Source organism: Gymnoscopelus microlampas (assembly GCF_963454915.1).
Source record: "Gymnoscopelus microlampas genome assembly, chromosome: 4".
Classification (NCBI taxonomy): Eukaryota; Metazoa; Chordata; class Actinopteri; order Myctophiformes; family Myctophidae; genus Gymnoscopelus; species Gymnoscopelus microlampas.
In genome coordinates this window covers 50,915,988-50,936,355 of record NC_139941.1, presented here as the reverse complement: position 1 = coordinate 50,936,355, position 20,368 = coordinate 50,915,988, and the positions used below count along the sequence as shown (strand labels likewise).

The window sequence follows — 20,368 nt, the reverse complement described above, 5'->3', positions numbered from 1 at the left end:
TCCTGTTGGAGAGGAGGAGAGGAGAGGAGAGGAGAGGAGAGGAGAGGAGACACATGTTATTGTCAGTGGATGGAGGGATGGCAAAGGGAACGAGTGCAACCACAGAAACACTTAAAAAATCTCTAAAATGTTTGGAAAATATTGCATTTTTAACATAAATCTTCTCTTTTGTGGGGGTCCCTGGCACAAAACGTTTTCCGAGGCCAAATAAATATCAATTTGGGGGTCCTTGACATGAAAAAGTTTGAGAGGCACTGGTGCAGTGTACAAGTGGAACCAAATGGACCCTATAGCGGTCCATTTGGTTCCACTCGTACATTCTCAGAGTTACAGACTTGTAAAAGTGTCATGTGGCAATGCACCAACTAAAAACCAGCAGACGAAGAGATCTTCCAACAGCGTTGGAGATGGATCGGCCATAACTATCCGTAAAACCAGCCTCAAACACCACAAGACACAGTCCCTCAAGTGGAAACCCCCCAGGGGAAAAGAAAGAGAGGGCGGCCACGAAACACCTGGCGCAGAGACTTGGAGGCAGATGCCAAGAAAACGGGCCACAACTTGGGGACAGCTGGAGATGTTGGCTCAGGACCGAGATGCTTGGAGAACTCTTGTTGACGGCCTTAAGCCCCAGAAGGGGTAACACAGGCGGAAGTAAGTAAGTAAAGTGTCATGAACCTGGCTCAGTGTTCAGACACAAGAGAGGGATACCAGGATAACTTACAAGCATGACTTATTAAATAGATAAATAAAGACCACTGCAGTAGACTGATAGTGACAAGTCCGTCTCTCAATGTTTCGCTACTAGAGACCGGCGAGGACAATCTCAGCTTTCGTTACAAGTAAAAAAAAAAAAAGAAAAAAAAAAGGATCTCAGAACCAATCCAAAGTCTACAGGTCGGTCCTTCATTTTGGATGAGGCGACAGGATCGATTCTCAGAGCAGGTTTGTTAATGGTCGTGTTGGCTTGCCGCTGTTCTAGCTACTACCTTGCATTTACAATATTCCCCAGACATAGCGGTAGTAGTTTGTCGGGCAACGCAACAAACTGCACACATTGCACACTCAACTACTGGCTTTATTAGCCAATGCCCTGCAACCAGCAATGCACTATTTACTATATTGAGGGCACAAGTTAAACCCTAACGTGATGCTATATGAGACGACTGTTTTGTTTCACAATAAAAACTCTAAAAACTCAAACTCAGCACAACCACTTTTCAACGTATGAACAGTCTGGGGGGATTGTCAAAATATAAAATATTGACGTACTGCATAATGTGCTTTGGATTTGAATACACAAAGTAGGCAGTTGGGCGCATGTCAAACCATATTATTATTTAAATCCAACGTCAGGGTCGAGTGCCCAGACATGCGAGGAGGGGACACGGATTAACAGAAACTGTGCAGTCAGTCAGGCTGTGGCCTGGAGGACTGCGTTGGTCTGGATTGGATGGTCATTGTGGTCAGGAACGACTGTGTGGAACAGTGTTATTCCACTCTCTGAGCGGCTGTTGTCCTCACGTTGTCATAGCCGCGAGCGTAGCCAAATCCACACTTTTTGACCGCATGCATTACATGTGTCCCTCCACCGTAAATCTTATCGTTCAAGGTATGGCTAACAGTACGGCTAGGCTAGTTTAACCACTTTTGTGGTATGTCATTGAAGGGACAAATGGACAAAAACTTGACATTATCATTTACATAAAAATGGTTCAGTCAGGAACACTCACGTCAAAGTAGATTTAACCATTTATTGCAACAAATGGAATACAGTTAAACTTGGCGTTAATGGCTCCGCTCTTTAACCCATTAAGACCTGGAACGCATCTGTGTCACTTTAGATGTCTTTGGCTATTCAAAAAGAGCAGATCTACAAGCTCATAGATCTGCTATTTTTGAAAAATCTGCTATTTTTGAAAAAAAATCTTTCTTTTTTTTTCTTTAGGATTTAGATTTTTTTTTTAAGCGGCCTCAGGTCATATCAAGATGTTCCCTAAATTTTGATAAGCAGCATGCTAAGCAAAATCAGGGAACGCTTTGCAAACCTCCACACAGGTATACAAGAGCAGGCCCACAGCAAAACAATTTCATCAGAATAACTTGAGTCGTGCAAACTTGAATGCAAATTTGAATGCATTTTAACATTAAAGCCATAGAACATTGAATTCACTCCCCATGCAAATATTAAATTCCAGTTTACTAAAGAGCCATGCACACATGAATTTCAGTTCAACATTCAGTTTTAAACGCTTGAGTAATGCAAGACCCTGAACTATAAGGTGGAGGCTGGGGTGGTGGAGGCAAGTTTTGCCAGCAGCAGCAGCAGGAGCGTGTGGCAGCGATTGAAAAGCAGAGATCCAGTGTTTAGGAGGAAGCGTATTTAAACGGACCGCCTTGTTGAGGTGTGATTGGTGTGTAGGAAAGCGTCTCTGATTGAAAGCAATCAGCAGACTGACAGCTGATTACAGCTGAGCGTATGCGACTTCTGTGCACTGCATGAACGCAATGCTTCATTTAAAAAAAAAAGCAGATAGATTGTAGATTGGCTATATGGTATATACTATATAGAACAGGGGTTTTCAACCAGTGGTCTGGGGACCACCAGTGGTCCTTGAGGGGCTTCCAGGGGGTCCCCAGCCAAATTAATAGTTAGGAACCAAATTGACCTTTATATGTCTGTAACTCTGAGAGTGTACAAATGGAACCAAATGGACCCGTTAATGAACACTGATGATGATGATACAGTGTAGATTGGGACCCCCAATAAACCTAAATGGTTGACTCCCTGGCATGTCTTTTCAAATGGGGGTCCGTGGGCTAATATGTGTGAATTTGGGGGTCCTTGACGCGAAAAAGGTTGAAAACCACTGGTATATAGGGCTTAGGTGGTTAATTAGAATAAGACTAGTTTAAGTAAAAGTGGTACATTATGGCCTCACAGAGCCCACCATTCTACTCTCCACTGTCACCTCTCTACTGTATTCATCTCCTCTATTCTCTCCTCTTCTCCCTTGTCCTAAATTTCCTCCTCCTCCTCTCCTCCTGCGTTCTGCTCTCTCACCCATGCTAAATCCCGGGAGCTGAAGCAGGGAGCACCGCATTAAGACAGTTGTCATGGTTACTTGTGGCACAACAAACAGCACAGCACGACAAGTGGGTGTGTCCTCCTTAATGCTAAGCTGTGGCCACACTGCCCCCCCATTCCCCCCTCCCTGCATCCTGATGTGAACCACTCTATGACTGAATGGATGGATGGATGCACAAATAAGGCCCTTTTTTTCTCTCTCTCTCTCCGCACAAATTAGCCCAAAATTACAAGGTTGAAAAAAGAGGGATTGATTCAATTTTTTCTATCTGCCTGTTTGTTGTTGTTTGTTGTTGTTTGAATAACTTGATTCAGGATACGCGGTTTATAATCGTCTCCTCCTTGCCGGAGTAGGATTGTACCATTTCTTACTTTTGATACTGGCATACTAAATCTGCATATTATTTTTGTATATACTTCTGAATCCTGAAATAAACAAAACTGTTGGAAAAAAATGGAAACAAAATGATTGTTAAACTGTCGGTGTCGCTCGTGCGCGGAAAATAGCCGATCTACGAGGTCACAGCGACGGGTTGTGACTGAGCTTGTAGCTCGGCTATTTTCCGTGCATGTACTGTACACGACACCGGCAAGGCGACTAACAGTTCAAGTATAAATCCGTCTCTGTCGTGTAGAAACCTCATATGTCCAAAACTGTTACTTTTCAGGATTCAAATTCAAAACCAGCAAAAAGTAGCAGATGTACAAGTTCGAAACGTGACGCGTTTTTTTTTGTGGCTTTCGTGTGACGCTGTAGTATGATCAAGTAGGGCGTTAATTTACACATAAAAAAACACAAAATGTTAGAATATGGAGATAAGAGGTTTCTGTGCGACAGCAGCGGTAACGACACGGGGCAGCCATGCCGAGGGCGGGTGGGTGAGGTCATTGTGTTTTCTCTTTTTTTCACTAATAGGGGCAAAAGACTTGATTTGAGGAAACTTGGCCATTAAAAACATCCCGTTTTTCATATGTTCCACATGGTGCTGTTAGATCCATCTGGAGGAGGGTTTATTCTGGGTGCATATCGGTGGGTGTTTCGCAGTCCAAACAATCATCAGTCAATCTGTCCTGACCTGGAGAAGTGAGCATTTATAAAAGCACAGCCCTGACCATCAAAGCTCATGTCTGGACTGATGATGCCATGCTGCTATACTGAAATTAATGGATACTACGGAAGGAATGGTGTCTGCGTGTGTGTGTGTGTGTGTGTGTGTGTGTGTGTGTGTGTGTGTGTGTGTGTGTGTGTGTGTGTGTGTGTGTGTGTGTGTGTGTGTGTCCATATGAGCATGACATTCATTTGAAACAGAGTTCTAGCATGTGTGCGAGAATCTTGTGTGGGTGACTGTACATGCGTAGACTGCAGGTGTATGTGTGTGTGTGTGTGTGTGTGTGTGTGTGTGTGTGTGTGTGTGTGTGTGTGTGTGTGTGTGTGTGTGTGTGTGTGTGTGTGTGTGTGTGTGTGTGTGAGTGCATGAGTGAGTGAGTGCGTGCGTGCGTGAGTGAGCATCACATGCATTTGAAACAGAGTGCTAGCATGTGTGCGCACGCAACTTGTGTGGTGACTGTACATGTGTAGACTGCAGGTGTGCGCGTGCGTGCGTGCGTGAAAGTGTGTGTGTGCGTGTGCGTGTGTGTGTGTGGGGTAACAGGGTGCTGTGAAATCCATCAAAAGTGGATTAGGATCTTGTGGGTACAGCCAGGCTGGACAGCAGGGAGGCGGGGGGGGAGTGAGGGGGTGATAAGTGTACCAGGACAAAGAGGTGAACACAGGGAGGGGTTGGGGGGGGGCAGAGCCTGTTGTTCTGCCTCCCCTGGGGGTTGGGAACTTCCTGCGTCGTCTCTGACCTGGAGAGGAAACAGAACAAGCGAAAAACCTCCGCGTAAAACCCAGAGCTTTCTATTAGAGAGTTACGTCAATGAGGGGGCAGAAACAGTGCCGGTCACGTGGTTCATGTAAACTCAAAATAGTGACAAACGCTCATAGACTCCAGTGCATTCCGTAAACTTCCTGGTTCAGGGCATTGTCACTATTCCCCAATACAACCCCCACTGGGCCATGCAGGGGAGAGAGACTGCACTTATTATTCCAAATTGAGTTTAAGATTGTAATGATTGTTTTTAAAATTGGAAATGGGCTACTGGAAACTACTCTCCACCCAGAGCCTTGTAGGTCTTGGCCGACCAGCTGCTGCTGGAGGTGCCAACGTAACGACCATGGGGGCGACCCGGGCCTTCGTTCCAGGGAGCCCCCAGGCTCCCTGGAACAATTTGCCCGTATATATACACAAAAGAGCTGCCCCAGTCCATCGTTATTTTTAAATCTCCATTAAAGACTAATTTCTTCTCCCTGGCTTTCAGTGACAGCTGATGAAATATATGTTTTCCCTTACTGGTTTGTTTTTATTTCAGTGTATGCTAATGTCTGTTTATTCTGCATTGTTTTGTTTTTGTTTTTAACTCTTTGACTGCCAGATATATATAAATACAGCATAAATAAAGTTAGAGTTGAGTTGAGTATTGGCCTCAGGCAGGGCTACTTGTCAACCAGTAGGTGTGTCCTATACGCGACACCAGATGCATAATAACCTCCTATTCACAGTACAACCACCTGCTTGGACAGCGTCTGAATCAGCAGCTCCGTTACAAGTCTGTTTCCACTGTTTCACATCATGTCTTTACACTACAGTTCTTCCTCTCTGTAAAACCCAGACTCTCTAACTCACTTACTGTCAGACAAAAGGCCCTGCATGGTCTCTTTGAAGTCTCAAATCCCAAGACGGGAAACTTTCAGCAGAAGGGGGTAAATAAATCTATAAGTCCTTCCTCTGTGGTCGTATAACGATTGATTGCCAAAAGCCACCACCACTTAAGACCACTTAGGGATTCGACGAGGCAATCTTCTTCTTTTCATGGTAGCCAGCATGCCTCCCATACAGTGGTGGAAGAAGTACTCACATATTTTACTTGAGTAAAAGCATCAAAACTGCAATGTAGAAATACTCTTGTTACAAGTAAAAGTTCGAAATTCAAAATGTACTTGAGTAAAAGTACAACGGTATTGGTATCAAAGTATACTTAAAATACAAAAGTAAAAGTACTCGTTATGCAGAATGTCCCGTTTCACAACTTTTTAAATGTATAACAATCTTTTGAAAATAGCAGATCTACAAGCTCACAATGCGTCGCGATGCAATGCATTGTGAGCTATAATCCAAATATACAAAGTAACGAGTAAGTAAAGTTTCCAAATAATTGTAGTGGAGCAAAAGTACAATATTTGCCTCTGAGATGTAGTGGAGTAGAAGTAAACGTATTGAAAATTGGAAAACGCCTACAAATTTTACGTAAGTACAGTACTTGAGTACACATACTCAGTTACTTTACACCACTGCCAACACACATGCCAGGCCTGCATGCAAGCGCACCCACACGCACTCACTCACACACACGCACGCACGCACACGTGCATAAACCCACGCACACACACAGAGGGGTGGTCCTTTAGACATTCAGTGACCCAGACACTGAGCTGCCTTCAAAGCGGGTTGAATGCGAGGCAGATGCTGTGTGGACGGATGGATGGCATCATGGGTCTGGATGGAAGGCAGCGTTGTGCCGGCGGTGCCAACATGCACTACGTGCCAACTGTGACACCATGACGGCAGCTAGAGGGACGGACCAATGGGAAGTGTCTGTCACAGTCACAACGCGGCATGGAGCCCTCTGGCCCATAGACCCATAGATATAGAAACCTAGATACCTCATTGGCCGCTGTGACCGGCTTCGAATGCAATCAATGCACTGAATGGGACATTATCATGTTTTATCAGACCATTGAATGGGCGAGGTAGGCGACATACTGACCTACGCGCAATTCCTCAGACCATTCATTGGGCATAATCAGAAGAAACTGACCTACCCGGAGGCAGAGCGGTCCCCACAGATACAGACGCCCCAGAATCGGAGGAGGCATCTACAGTACCTTTATGTCTATGCACAGACCTCTGACATTGATAAGACTGTCAGTCAGAGACATGGCTGAACCCTAAACTACAAACACAACTGATCACACACGCACATGCACACACACACACACACACACACACACACTAGTGGTGGGAAAAAAACTTAATTTCAGTGAACAAACGATTTCGTTCACGTTCACGACAATGATCCGTTCAAATGATTTGTTCATGTCTTGTGAAAAACAACTCAACCACACTGCTGTCTGTCTGTCGCAGGATCAGCCCGCCCTCCCGTCCTGTGTACAGGGGGAGGGGACAAAAGCGTGAACGGGCATGAACGAAAGGGTGAACCTAACAGTTTCAGGAAGTAAACGGGTGCGTTCACGTTCACGCCAAAGAACTATAGTTCTTTAGAACGAATCGATGATGAACGACCCGTCACTAACACACACACGCAAGCGCACACACGTTTGCCAGGTCATTCAAGTAGTAAGATCTCAGTGGTCTGTGTGTGTGACAGGCCAGAACACTGCAGAGAATGATGCATGAAAACATCCACCCAGTGTCAATCACACATCATCTCCCCGAGCCAAAGAAAGACCAAAATGACAGCCGGAGCGGTTTGTTGGGGACACTGCATGGGGACCTGGCGTTCTTCTAAACAGACTCACAGGACATGACACCATGGCAGATATAGATGATCCGCTGTGGTTGTGACCTCCTACACAGCTGGAGCTGGATCTTCTAGCTGTTGCAGCACTGGTCTGGCACCCAGACAGAGAGAATGAATGTGTGCTGCTGCTGGTCTTCCAAAAAACACACTCCATTGCTTTCATTCACTGGGATGAGAACAATAACAACTACAAAAAGTGCTCCTCAGAGCACAGGTCTCTACCAGGTCAGGTAGGTCATTGTGGGCAGGCAGCAATGTTAGGAATTCAGTTTCAGAATCGGACAGATCCGTCTTGATCACATGATTATAGACATAATGTGTACCGATTTGTGTGATGTTTGGACAGAATGTGTAGGAGCAATACAATGAAAAATTGGTTTAGAACAGTGGTTCTCAAAAAAGATTATTGAACTTTTCTTTGGAAAGTCTTGAAAGTGTTTTAAAATATTTGAATCATTTAGCTTTTGTTTTTAAACAAATCATCTCTTCTGGGGGTCCCTGGCACAACATATTTTCAGATGGCGGGGGGGAGTAACTTTGTATCTTTTGTCTCGCTGGGCGAGACAAAAGATGAGAAGGTTGTTCCGGGAGCTTAGAGGAGATCAAAGGTAAGACGAGGCACACACACACACACACACACACACACACACACACACACACACACACACACACACACACACACACACACACACACACACACACACACACACACACACACACACACACACACACACACACACACACACACACACACACACACACACACACACACAGAACTACTACCCTTTAGTTGTCAATCACTCCCTGCCCTGGGTCGGAGTGCTCTCTCTTGTGTCACAACCCCATTTATCTCTACGACTCTGAGAAAGACAAACCGTCCTCTTCCTCTCTGTGTGTGTGTGTGTGTGTGTGTGAGTGATGGATGGTCATTGGTCAGTCATGTGAGCTGTGCAGGGGAGTCTGATAGCTCAGGGATAAAGCGGTGATAAGGCCAGCGGTGCTGGGTGGTGTTTTGACCCCTGACCCCTGTCAACTGTCACCCACCATGACAGCAGGCTGGCTGACAGCCTGCTTACTGGAGAAGCTTCAGCGAAACTGAGACCCTGCTGCGCGCGCACGCACACACACACACACACACACACATTTACTATTTATTTATCTAACATACACATGCACTCTCTTAACATTCTCACAGTCACACACACATGATTTTTATAAGAGAACCAGAATCTCCTGGAACCAGAATAGAAATAAGCTTTTGATGGTGATGTACGATTATGTATGTATTTTGGTACATAATTATGTACGCACGCACACACACACACACACACACACACACACACACACACACACACACACACACACACACACACACACACACACACACACACACACACACACACACACACACACACACACACACACACACACAGTGTGTTTCAGTGGATGACCCTGTCAGAGGTGTCGGGTGTCCAGGGCTGATCCAGGGTCAGCGCTCAGCCCTGAGGCCTCTAGGGTTTCTCCTGACGCTGTGATGTAATCTTCACTGTATCAATTATTCACCTCCAGCCTTCAAGACCTCACCATCAGCATCCAGGAACGCAGCGTGCACGTACGTGTGTGTGTGTGTGTGTGTGTGTGCGCGTGTGTGGGGGTGGGTGTGTGCGTGTGTGCGTGTGTGCGTGCGTGCGTGCGTGCGTGCGTGCGTGCGTGCGTGCGTGCGTGCGTGCGTGCGTGCGTGCGTGCGTGCGTGCGTGTGTGTGTGTGTGCGTCTGTGGTCAGTCATGTGATCAGGCCGATGATGAGTAAAGCAAACGCAGTGGTGTAAAGTAACTAGGTACATATACTCAAGTACTTAAAGGACAACTTCACACATTTTCAACCGATCTTTCTATAATTAGTCCTCACTAATGCTCATTATAACATGGCATGCCATTTCTGTCTACTCAGTGACCGAGTGCTATGAGCTTGTAGATCTGCTATTTTAGAAAAAACGTGAAAATGTTTGCAAATCTTTGAATATATATATAGTTACTCAAATCTTTGCTTATGGGGATCACTGTCACAAAATATGAGATGGGGGTCTGTGGCCAAATACATATCATTTTGGGGGTCCTTCACATGAAAACATTTAAGAACTACTGTACTAGAAGACTCTGCAGAACACATGCTTGGCCCTTAATACACGACTCAACTAAGAAACAACATTCAGACATGATGTTACGATGACTGCACCAACAAGACAGACGGTCCATAGCGTTGTAAATCCCAAACTGTTGGCACAACACTAAACGTTCTGTGAACGAAGCAGCTTAATGCACACGACGACGTCTAACTAACTGCCGTGTGGTTTCTCTCTACAGACTACAGCATCGTCTGGACTCTGACTGAAAGTGGCACAGCAGAAGTATTACACTATCTAATAAACCACATCACTAAGAACACAGATTCACCCGTCTCTCTGCGCTGTCTCCACTCTGCACTCTCATTATAAAAAGGACTTTCCTCGAACGCCAGCTTTTTTTAAATGTGTCTTTTTTTAGGTAGGGTAAGTGATTTTCTTTGGTTAAAATAAGTGTTAAATAGCTCTATATTCTGATAGTACTCATTGCTATAGAGTGTTTGTTCAGTATTTGGAGTCTCCTTGTCTCTCCACCTGCTTTTTCGTTTCAGTTTCAGTTTCATTTCCAATTTTATCCAATCAGGATAGAGAACTCAATCAGGATAAACAGGTGAAATTGGAAGTGATGACACAAGAAATGAGCAGGCAAAATTGGAACTGGAACACTATAAAGATTAAGCTTAAAAATGGGTACTGTACTTTCTCCTGATTGGCTGAGATTTTGACACCTACCAGAAAATGTATTTTCTGTTTATTAAAGAGCTGGAGAGACGGGGAGACATCTGTTACTGAACAAACACTGTATAGCAATGATTACTATCAGAATATAGTGCTTTAACCTTTTAACAAAATACTTTTTGTTTTAACCAAAAAATATCCCTTACCCTACCTTTAAAGCTCTGAAAATAGCCGATCTACAAGCTCACAACGCGTCGCGCTGCGACGCGTTGTGAGCTTGTAGACCGGCTATTTTCAGCATGCAACCAAGAGATAAATCAGCCATTACAACGCCGTCAAGGCACCGCTAAAATACATTTTAGTCGACTAAATCAACTGTAGATTTAGTCGACTAACAGTAAAACATTTCAGATTTCACAAATATGACTAAAATTAAATGGAATTTGATGTCAAAAGACTATGACTAAAACTGAATAAAAATGTGCTGTCAAAATCAACACTAGTGGTAGCAGTCAGAGCTTCATGTGTGGGACAGCAACGTGCCCTGTGGGGTTCTGCACTGTGGTTCTGAAGGTTCTAATCAAAGGGCTTTCCCATGCGGCCTCACGTCCCGTCTCAGCTCTCAGGCTTCCCTGATCCGCCGAGACGCCCTTAGTGATGGGCCTGTGGTTACATCTAGTAGTTAGCACACACACACACACACACACACACATAAACACGCACACACGCACACACTCCCTCCCCAACACAAATGTACATAAACACATACACTGTCTCTCTTTCTTAAAACACACAAACATTATGAGCACACGCACACACTGACCCAGACACGCGCGCACACACACGCGCACGCACACACACACATAAACATATGAGGCGTGTGCACATTCGCGCGCACACACACACACACACACACACACACACACACACACACACACAAGAGGTCATCAATCATACTTCTCTGAGGAGGCTGATCTGGAGTCAGTCTGGCCACAGCCAGTCTGACTCTGTCATTACCATCTGATAATATTACACTGTGTGTGTGTGTGTGTGTGTGTGTGTGTGTGTGTGTGTGTGTGTGTGTGTGTGTGTGTGTGTGTGTGTGTGTGTGTGTGTGTGTGTGTGTGTGTGTGTGTGTGTGTGTGGAGGTCAAGCAGACATAAAGACAGGCAGACAGAATAAACTGGCCTCTGTCTTACCATCTGTATGTCAAACAGACAGGTTTACAAACAGACAAACATGTGTGTTGTATGTGTGTTCAAATGAAGCCAAATGGACCCGTACATTTGTATTCTCTTGGAGCAATATTAACACTGGAGGATTTGACTGTATGCTAGGGAGTGGTACAGTACATAGAAGCAGTTTAGTGAGGCTCCACTGCGCATCAATCTGTCACTACACCGTGTCTTTATCTATGACGTAAATGGCCGATTATTAGCCTGATATTTCTGCAGAGTAAATACAACAGCGGAAAATGAAAGTGCACAGTGGTCAAAGAGGGCCTCATAATCGCTCCAAGTGAACTGGACTAAATATGAAAAGATATTGCAGAGACAGAGAGAGCGTGTCCTTATTGTAGATTTACTATTTTCTCATAACGTTCCACGTGAAGTATGGCTACTGGGACTGGTTGGATTGCTGCTGAGATCAGGTGAATACAATAAAATTCCTGCTATAGGATGTACAAAACAATCTACTGTACAGGCGTGGATACTCTGGATAGAAAACTACCAGGGGAGAAACCACGACCTTTAACTGAAACCTCGTCTGTGTTTTGCGCCTGATGTCAAAGGCGCCCGACGCCACATCATTCTCATAATCAGTGGGATTTGGGTTCACAATCAATGATGTTCACCTTTAAAGCGGCACTATGCAACTTTTTTTAATGAATAAAATGTAATTTTGTCCAATCTGTATGGTAGAGTATGTTAATACAATATAACTTATACAATCTGTATGGTAGAGTATGTTAATACAATATAACTTATACAATCTGTATGGTAGAGTATGTTAATACAATATAACTTATACAATCTGTATGGTAGAGTATGTTAATACAATATAACTTATACAATTGTATTTGGTTGTTGGTTGTGTTTTATCTCCCTGCTCTTCTATTGAGACGTTTAGATTGTGTCAACGGTCATGTCTCACCTAGACACAGGATCTGACACGAATTTTGACCTGATGGTCAAGATTCAATTTATCCCCTGAAAGCAAGCAGACAGGCTCTATTAGCAACGGTAAAAATGTCAGCAGCACTTGCGTAGGAAACCGGGTTCAAATCCGGGGTAGAAGGGGAAAGTTACATAGTGCAGCTTTAAATAAGAACGAACGCAAAGGGAGACATGTAGTGAAAATGAAGGATGAGACAATAAATCAACGTGGAATTTACTCATAATCAAAGCCACATCGTTTCAACAGATCCCATTTTCAGTTTGTTTTCGGTATGTGTGTTTGCTTTGACGCCAGAGAAAACCAAACCAGAGCATCATGCATCTTTATTGGTTTGTTTTCCGTTGCAGCTCAGCAGCTCCGCTCTGAGCGGTGCCATCCACCCCTGGTGGTGTGTGTGTGTGTGTGTGTGTGTGTGGTGGTGGGTAGTATGCAGTGTTGCCAGATTTCTCGAGAGAAACAGGCAACCAGGTCTATGAAAACAAGCAAAAGAAACGACTATAGGCTACATGAGACCTTTAAACCTTTATACATCGGGTATTTGAAAATAGCAGATCTACAAGCTCACAACGCGTTGCGATGCGACGCGCTGTGAGCTTGTAGATCTGCTATTTTCAAAAGATCTTGGAATGAAATGTAGAATATTTGGAAGATTTGTGAAACAGTCTAACAACACAAATCTGGTACGGGGCCCGCTGGCACAAAACATTTTCAGATGGGGGTTAGGGTAGGGACAAATACATAATTATTAATTCATTTGGGGGTCCATGACATGAAAATGCTTGAGAACCACTGGTTTGAATAATAATTACAAAAACTTTGCAAGCAAGCCCAAATAAGTAACTACACTTTAGAAACAAGCCCCAAAAAATGACAAGCGTCTTTACAGAAAAACAAGCCCAAAGTCGCTTACAATAAGCGGCCATGGCAACAACACTGGTACTGGGTATAGTACCACCCACGGTCCGTTCTCAGGCCCGGCGTGGCTGCGGGCGGTTATACCACCATACCGGGTCAAACTCACCAACCCCCATAATTGCAAATTCACATATAGCTCCTTCTCCCCCTCCCGGTATATTTATAGATCAAGTGGATTCCTCTCGCCACCATGCACTAAACGTCTTCAGGGAGGAGGAGAAAATTAAGAGACTTAATAAGTGAGTAGGAGCTAAAACATACATCATTAAATCCTGACAAAACTTCTTGTAAAACCACTAGGCTTGCATCATGCTCACATTGGGGGATCTCATTTTTGGAAGGCTATACTCTCAAAAACAGTTTTCTATTTATTTTGTGGTCGAAAGACAGAGAACCTAGCATTAGTCCAACAAGGGGGGGAGGAGGGAAAAAAAGGGTGGGGTGGGGTGGGGGGCCGATGTCTTGTTGGGGGAAACAAGCGCGTGGGCAAAGAGCTGAATAAGTGCAGACAAAACGATGTCAGTCCACATGAAGGGAGAAAATAGAAAATGCATGAATGAAAAACCTCTTTTTTAAGAAGTGGCGGAGAGAAAAAAAGGGAAAATGCATGAGATCAGAACCTTGGAGCTGTTTGTCAGACGATACTTTTTCTTCAAGCCAGGCTGCCAATCAAAGTGTCCATTTACTGTGTGTGTGTGTGTGTGTGTGTGTGTGTGTGTGTGTGTGTGTGTGTGTGTGTGTGTGTGTGTGTGTGTGTGTGTGTGTGTGTGTGTGTGTGTGTGTGTGTGTGTGTGTGTGTGTGGGGGGGGGGGGGGTGGTTCTAACAGAGGTATTGTCCACGAGGCTGTGGTCTGGTGCTTCTTAGCCCATTAAGAACTGCAGGTCGATTCTACAAATCGACCTGTAGTTCTCAAACTTTTTCCTGCCAAGGGGGACCCCCAATATCGCTATGTATTTGGCCGCGGACCCCCCCATGTTTAGAAAATGTTTAGTGCCAGGGACCACCCACAGAAGAGAAGATTTGTGTACATTACAAAAATCTAAATTATTCAACATTTTTCAAACACTTTCAAGATGTTTCAAAAATGTTCAAAAAATATTTAAAAAAAATGAGGTACAAGCTAGCAGCATGGCACAAGCTTGTACATCTGCAATTTTTAAAATAGCCAACGGTATAAAAATCCAAAATCGACACACAGACGCTTCCCCGGTTTTAATGGGCTAAAAGCTGCACTAATGGCATCTCACATCCCCTCAAAAAACATGACATTTCCCTTTTTTTTTCTCGTCTTTTGGGGGAATGGTGGGAAGAAAGAAAGGGATACGGACGGAGAATAAAAGAGAGACCAGTTCCAGTTGAGCAGGAGCCACCAAAGTGACTGACTGACTGAGTGAGTGAGTGAGTGAGTGAGGGAGTGAGGGAGTGAGGGAGTGAGCGAGCGGGCCAGCGTAGCGATCCAGCCAGCCAGGGCGAGCCAGCCAGCCAGTGGCCAGTTGCCCGGTGGTGTGTCTCGGTCTCAGCCCGGGGCTTGACCCGGGGTCCCGTTTGACTGATTAGCCCTGTATGACACACAATGATCCGGGGCGGACAGAAGAAGTACTTTCAGGGGGATTAACCCATTCAATCCGGGAACGCATCCCTGTGTCATTTTTAAGATTTCTTTGGGCTATTCAAAAATAGCAGATATGCAAGCTACAATTTTCGTGACAATTTTGTGCAAATCTTTGAATATACATATTTTTTAAAGCGAACATTTGTAACTCAAATCTTGGCTTCTGGGGGTCCCTGGAACAAAACATTTTGAGATGGGGGTCGGCAGCCAAATAAGTATCAACATTGTGGTGCTCCAACTTTTCCATGTCAAGGACCCCCAAAATGATATGTATTTCACCACGGACCCCATCTCAAAATATGCTGTTACAGAAGCACAGATCGGAGTTGAAAATGTTTGCTTTAAAACATATATATTATATATATATTCAAAGATTTGCAAAAAAAAGTCCCAGATAAAAATAAATTGCACATCTACAAGCTCAGTGCGGCACCGAGAGCCAAAGAAATCTTAAAGAAATCTTAAAATGACACAGATGCGTTTACCGGTCGTAATGGATTAAAAACAGGGGATGTGTTCCTCAACAACACAGCCTCTCTGGGACCTAAAGGGCCAAAATGTCAGAATGGGGGCATTACTTCATCGCGTGTAGCCGGTCGGTCGGTCGGTTTGGCCGGGGGAGGGGGGGGGGGGGTGAAATGCTAATTGCATTTCAAAAGCTGCTCCCAAAAAAAGCAGGAGAAGGAACCCAGAATGGTGGGTGGGTGGGTGGGTTGGAGGGAGGTAGGAGGAGGAGGTTGGGTTGGAGAACTGCGGTACTTTACGATTCACTGACCCAACGCTCCGTTTTTAAGGGCCAGGGCTTTTGTTCTTTTATGCTCATTCTTTTCTGTTTTCTTTTATTTCATTGCATTTGCCCTGCTGTGTTCTCTCCTTCCTTTTGTCTGTCCCTCTTTCTGGCATGCAGGTCTCCACCTCCTCCTCATACTCCAGGCTCCAAACATCCAGCCATCCCCTTCAACATCTCAGTCTCTCTCTCTCTCTCTCTCTCACTCTCTCAGCCCCATCACCCAATGCACTTGGTACTGCGGTGGATGAGTGAGTGAAGAGTCCAGAGTGGGGCTCGCAAATCACTTGTTGAATGCTCCAAAGGCTTTTTATTTGTGACAAAAAGCAGATACGACGTCTCAACCCTTTCGTTTTTATACTTGAATAAGACAGAAAGCGTTGAAACGTCGTATCTGCTGTTCATCCACTTTGCCAAACAGAGATTAATCACTCAAGACAGATTCTGCTAACAGACGAATCTGTCAGCACCCACTGCCCTAAACATGTAGTGTTGTTGTTGGTAGGAATAAACACAGAAGCACCCAGGAGGAAGTGGACTAAGAGAGGGAAGAGGAGCCAAACCGAGTTCCTGTTTACACAAAAAAGGAGGTGATGCCCCCAGAGGCAAAAACAAAGGGGGAAAAAAGTAATATTGTTTCCGCTTTTTTGGGAGACCAAACATCTACCGCTCAGTAAAGAGAGAATCCCTGCTTGTCTAGAGGATAATATGCTGTATATCTTATGAGCTTCAGGCAGGGATATTTGTCGAGCAGTAAGTGTCCTACCCAACAATAGAAGAGTATGCATTAACATACTAATAACCTATTATTCATTAAAGACATAGTACGTAACTTTTCCCCGTGTTTATTACAAAGCAAAAAAAAACAATTTTTTCACTTTTTGTTTTGGTAGACAGGGATGTTTTTGGGCTACCAAAACAAACAGTGAAAACACCAAAATACAGGAGAGGTCAGTGTGTTTCTGCAGGTAAACACTACCATACAAAAAACATATATAGTTTTGTTATGTAAACATAATATGCCTTTAAAATAAGTTATGGATTGCAGCTTTAAGAGATGTGGTTTTCTTGTTTATTCCCTGAGTGATACCATTCTTTAACATGTTGTATTTATTTATCGGACAAAACAAAATGCATCGTCAAATGACAGACAGCCGGAGGGAGAAAGTGAAGGGACACATACTGTACTTTTTACAACGATAAACACACTCCAGTCCACCGCATCTCCAAACCACTGAACACCACACAGTACAATGAGAGAGGAGAGGGAGAGAGAGAGACACCACAGTACAATGAGAGAGGAGAGACAGAGAGAGAGACACAGAGAAGATGGCAGGGTTGATGTAAAGTTCAGGACAGAGATGATGGGGCCATGAGAAGTAACACAGAATGCTCACAATACACTGGACTGCAATAAACACACACACACAATCAAACACTACGGTGACCAGCTGTCCCAGATTTGGCCGGGAGCTAGGGTGGGATGGCTCAGGGCAGAGCCAGAGAGTTCCGTCACTTCGGGGGCAGAAAACAGCGCTGGTTGATGAATTGAAGAATACATAATAGGACCACAATGGAATTAAGCCCTCAGGGCTTTTTGTGTTATCCTTAAAGCATTATTGTATGACTGTACATCTGTACTTTTTGCAAACTGTTAATTGAGTATTCAATCAATCAATCAATCAATCAATCTATCTGGTTCGGCCAAGTGCTAAAATAATTGTCCATCCCGATGAAAAACACCAGGTGAAAATAAAGATGAATTCAAAGAAATGATCACAGGTAGTGTTGCAATGTGACATGTTGTTGTGAGCTTGTAGATCAGCTGCGCGCGTGCGTGCGTGCGTAAATATGCAAACAATCACAGACACTATTAATGCAGGGTGATGAGGAGACTAATAGGGTTGAAGGGTAATGGAGGAGCTAATGGAGAGGCTTAGGAAGTCTGATCTATGAACCCGTGGGACGTGACCTCCTTCTGCAGGGTCAAGTTTTCAGCAAAAAACACCTCCCCCCGCTTGCTCTCACTCTCTGTCTGTCTCTCTCTCTCTCTCTCTCTCTCTTTCTAACCCTTCCTCTCGCTCTCCCTTTCACAAACACAGGGTTCACTACTTGTCACCTTGGTGCAGTCATTGTCACTTTGTTCCACAGGAATTTGGGAACCATAAGAGAAGCTAGACCACTATCATTAGACAAACTAGAAAAGTAAAGTGTGCTCTTTGGAGCGCAGACACATATAGGGTTGCCTACCCATATATGTGTCAGTCGTGGGGTGCGGTTGTCAGGATGTGAGGAAGCTGTGGGGGGGCGTGGGGGGTAGGCAGTCAACGAACATTTTTCGTCATAGTTTTAGCCTACGAAATCAACACTGGTTCTGATTAATATGTCTAGCATTATACCCGATATAGACCGCACTGGCTTACATTGTTTTGTTACCTATTAACTCATAACAACTACTGTATCACAACAGAATAATAAAGTGACAAGTTTTGTCAATTGTGAACACTGGCATACACATTGGAATAAGGTTATGAAGGGCAGTTTGTGATGATGATGAAGTCTCAAGGGAGAGGCAAGCCTCACCACCTTCACCACTAAGCTTTCCCTGCCATGTTAGGGCATCGGCTTCCCTGATTGGCCAACCCAATCAATCATCGGCTTCACGGATTGGCCAAGCTTTGCGAGACTGTTGACTACACACACAATATAGTGCGCCCAGTAAGGATTCCATTCTGCAAACAAGTCGATGTCAAATAACAATAACCCTAACACACAAGCTTTCCTGTGGTTTTTCTCCCATAACGGTTGGGAAAGAATCCGGAAAGGTCTTTTTACAGAACAAGACTCAATAAAGGCCCAGTGCTGGCCTGGCGTGTTAAATGTTGCGCTGGGCACTGCATCTGGACGGACTAAAGAGAGCCTACCATGCAGCTGTCGCAGTCGGACACAAGGTGTACTCGTTTGGCGGGTATGGTATGACCTTCATGTCCGACATGGGTCAGATTGACGTGCACGTCTTTAACACAGTATCCTTGCGCTGGGCGAAGTTGCCCCCGGTGACCACCGGAAGAGGAGAGCGCCCCCTAGATGAGGTTCCCTCCATGCGCTACGGCCACACGGCCGCGCTGATACAAGATAACGTCTACATCTGGGGGGGAGTGGTGAACAGTCAGCCGTGCAACGTGCTTCACAAATTCGCGGTCGACACCCATGGATGGTCCAAGCCCCAGGTTCCCGCCGGGACTGTTCCACAGGCGAGGTACGGCCACTCGGCCTGCGTCTTGGGGAGGGTTATGTATATTTTCGGAGGATACAACAGACAGACGGGACACTCTAACGACATGTATAAGTTGGACACCTCCACGATGGTCTGGTCTCTGATTAACACCAGAAACACTCCAGCCCCCGCTTCGCAATATCACTCTGCCACCGTCATCGGGACTAAGATGTTTGTATTCGGGGGCAGAGGGAGGGACGTGGACCACAATAACAACATCAGGGTGTTCGACACGGTGACCAATTGCTGGCAGAGCACGGTCGCGCAGCCTCTTCTTCCGGAAGGACGCGAGGGTCATTCGGCCTTCGCCTACAACGGAGAGCTGTACATATTCGGCGGACGCAACTTTCTTCTGCGTCGGACCTTCAACGACCTGTGGAAATTCAATCCGGGGACCTTCTCCTGGAAGAGGGTCGAGCCCAAGGGGAAATACCCGTGCTGGATATCCAGGATGTGCTCCTGCATGGTGGGAGAACGCATGATCCTCTTTGGAGGCTACAGGTACAGATACACAGACGTCGAAGATCTCGAGGATGAAGACGATGAATACGTGTACGACGCAGAGGTGTCAGACTTATACATCTTGGACCCGAGTCCTAGTCTGAAGACGTTAAGCAAGCTAGCGGTTATTCAGTACGATCTGGGGCAGTCGGGACTCCCGTACGACATCCGGTGGGAACTGGCAGCCATGACTACCAACGACAACAACAGATGAGAATAAGTTAATAATAATAATAATAATAATAATATATAATAATAATAATGAATTGCATTTTTATAGCGCTTTTCTACCCAAGTACTCAAAGCGCTCCACAATGGTTCATTCATTCATACATTGGGAGGTGAAGCGGCGAACAATCGACGCCAGCGTCCTCGCCAGCGCCCTCACTTCCCACATTCACACACCAATGGTGGCAAGCTAACGCCGCCCGACTCATTGGAGGCAACGTAGGGTTCAGTGTCTTGCCCAAGGACACTTCGACATGTGGACAGGAGGAGTCGGGATTCGAACCGCCGACCCACGGATCATTGGACGACCTGCTCTACCTCCTGAGCCACAGAGAAAATG

At 45.1% G+C, this 20,368-nt stretch overlaps 1 protein-coding gene across 1 annotated transcript; it reads left to right on the top strand.

Annotated features, from left to right (window-relative positions):
* Positions 1-18,901: 18,901 nt before the first annotated feature.
* On the top strand, positions 18,902-20,014 carry LOC311044126 (kelch domain-containing protein 3-like; the record flags this gene model as incomplete). The annotated part of the gene is made up of 1 exon (XM_084055546.1): positions 18,902-20,014. One exon carries the CDS (start codon positions 18,902-18,904, stop codon positions 20,012-20,014), a length of 1,113 nt encoding a protein of 370 aa, XP_083911672.1.
* Positions 20,015-20,368: the final 354 nt, after the last annotated feature.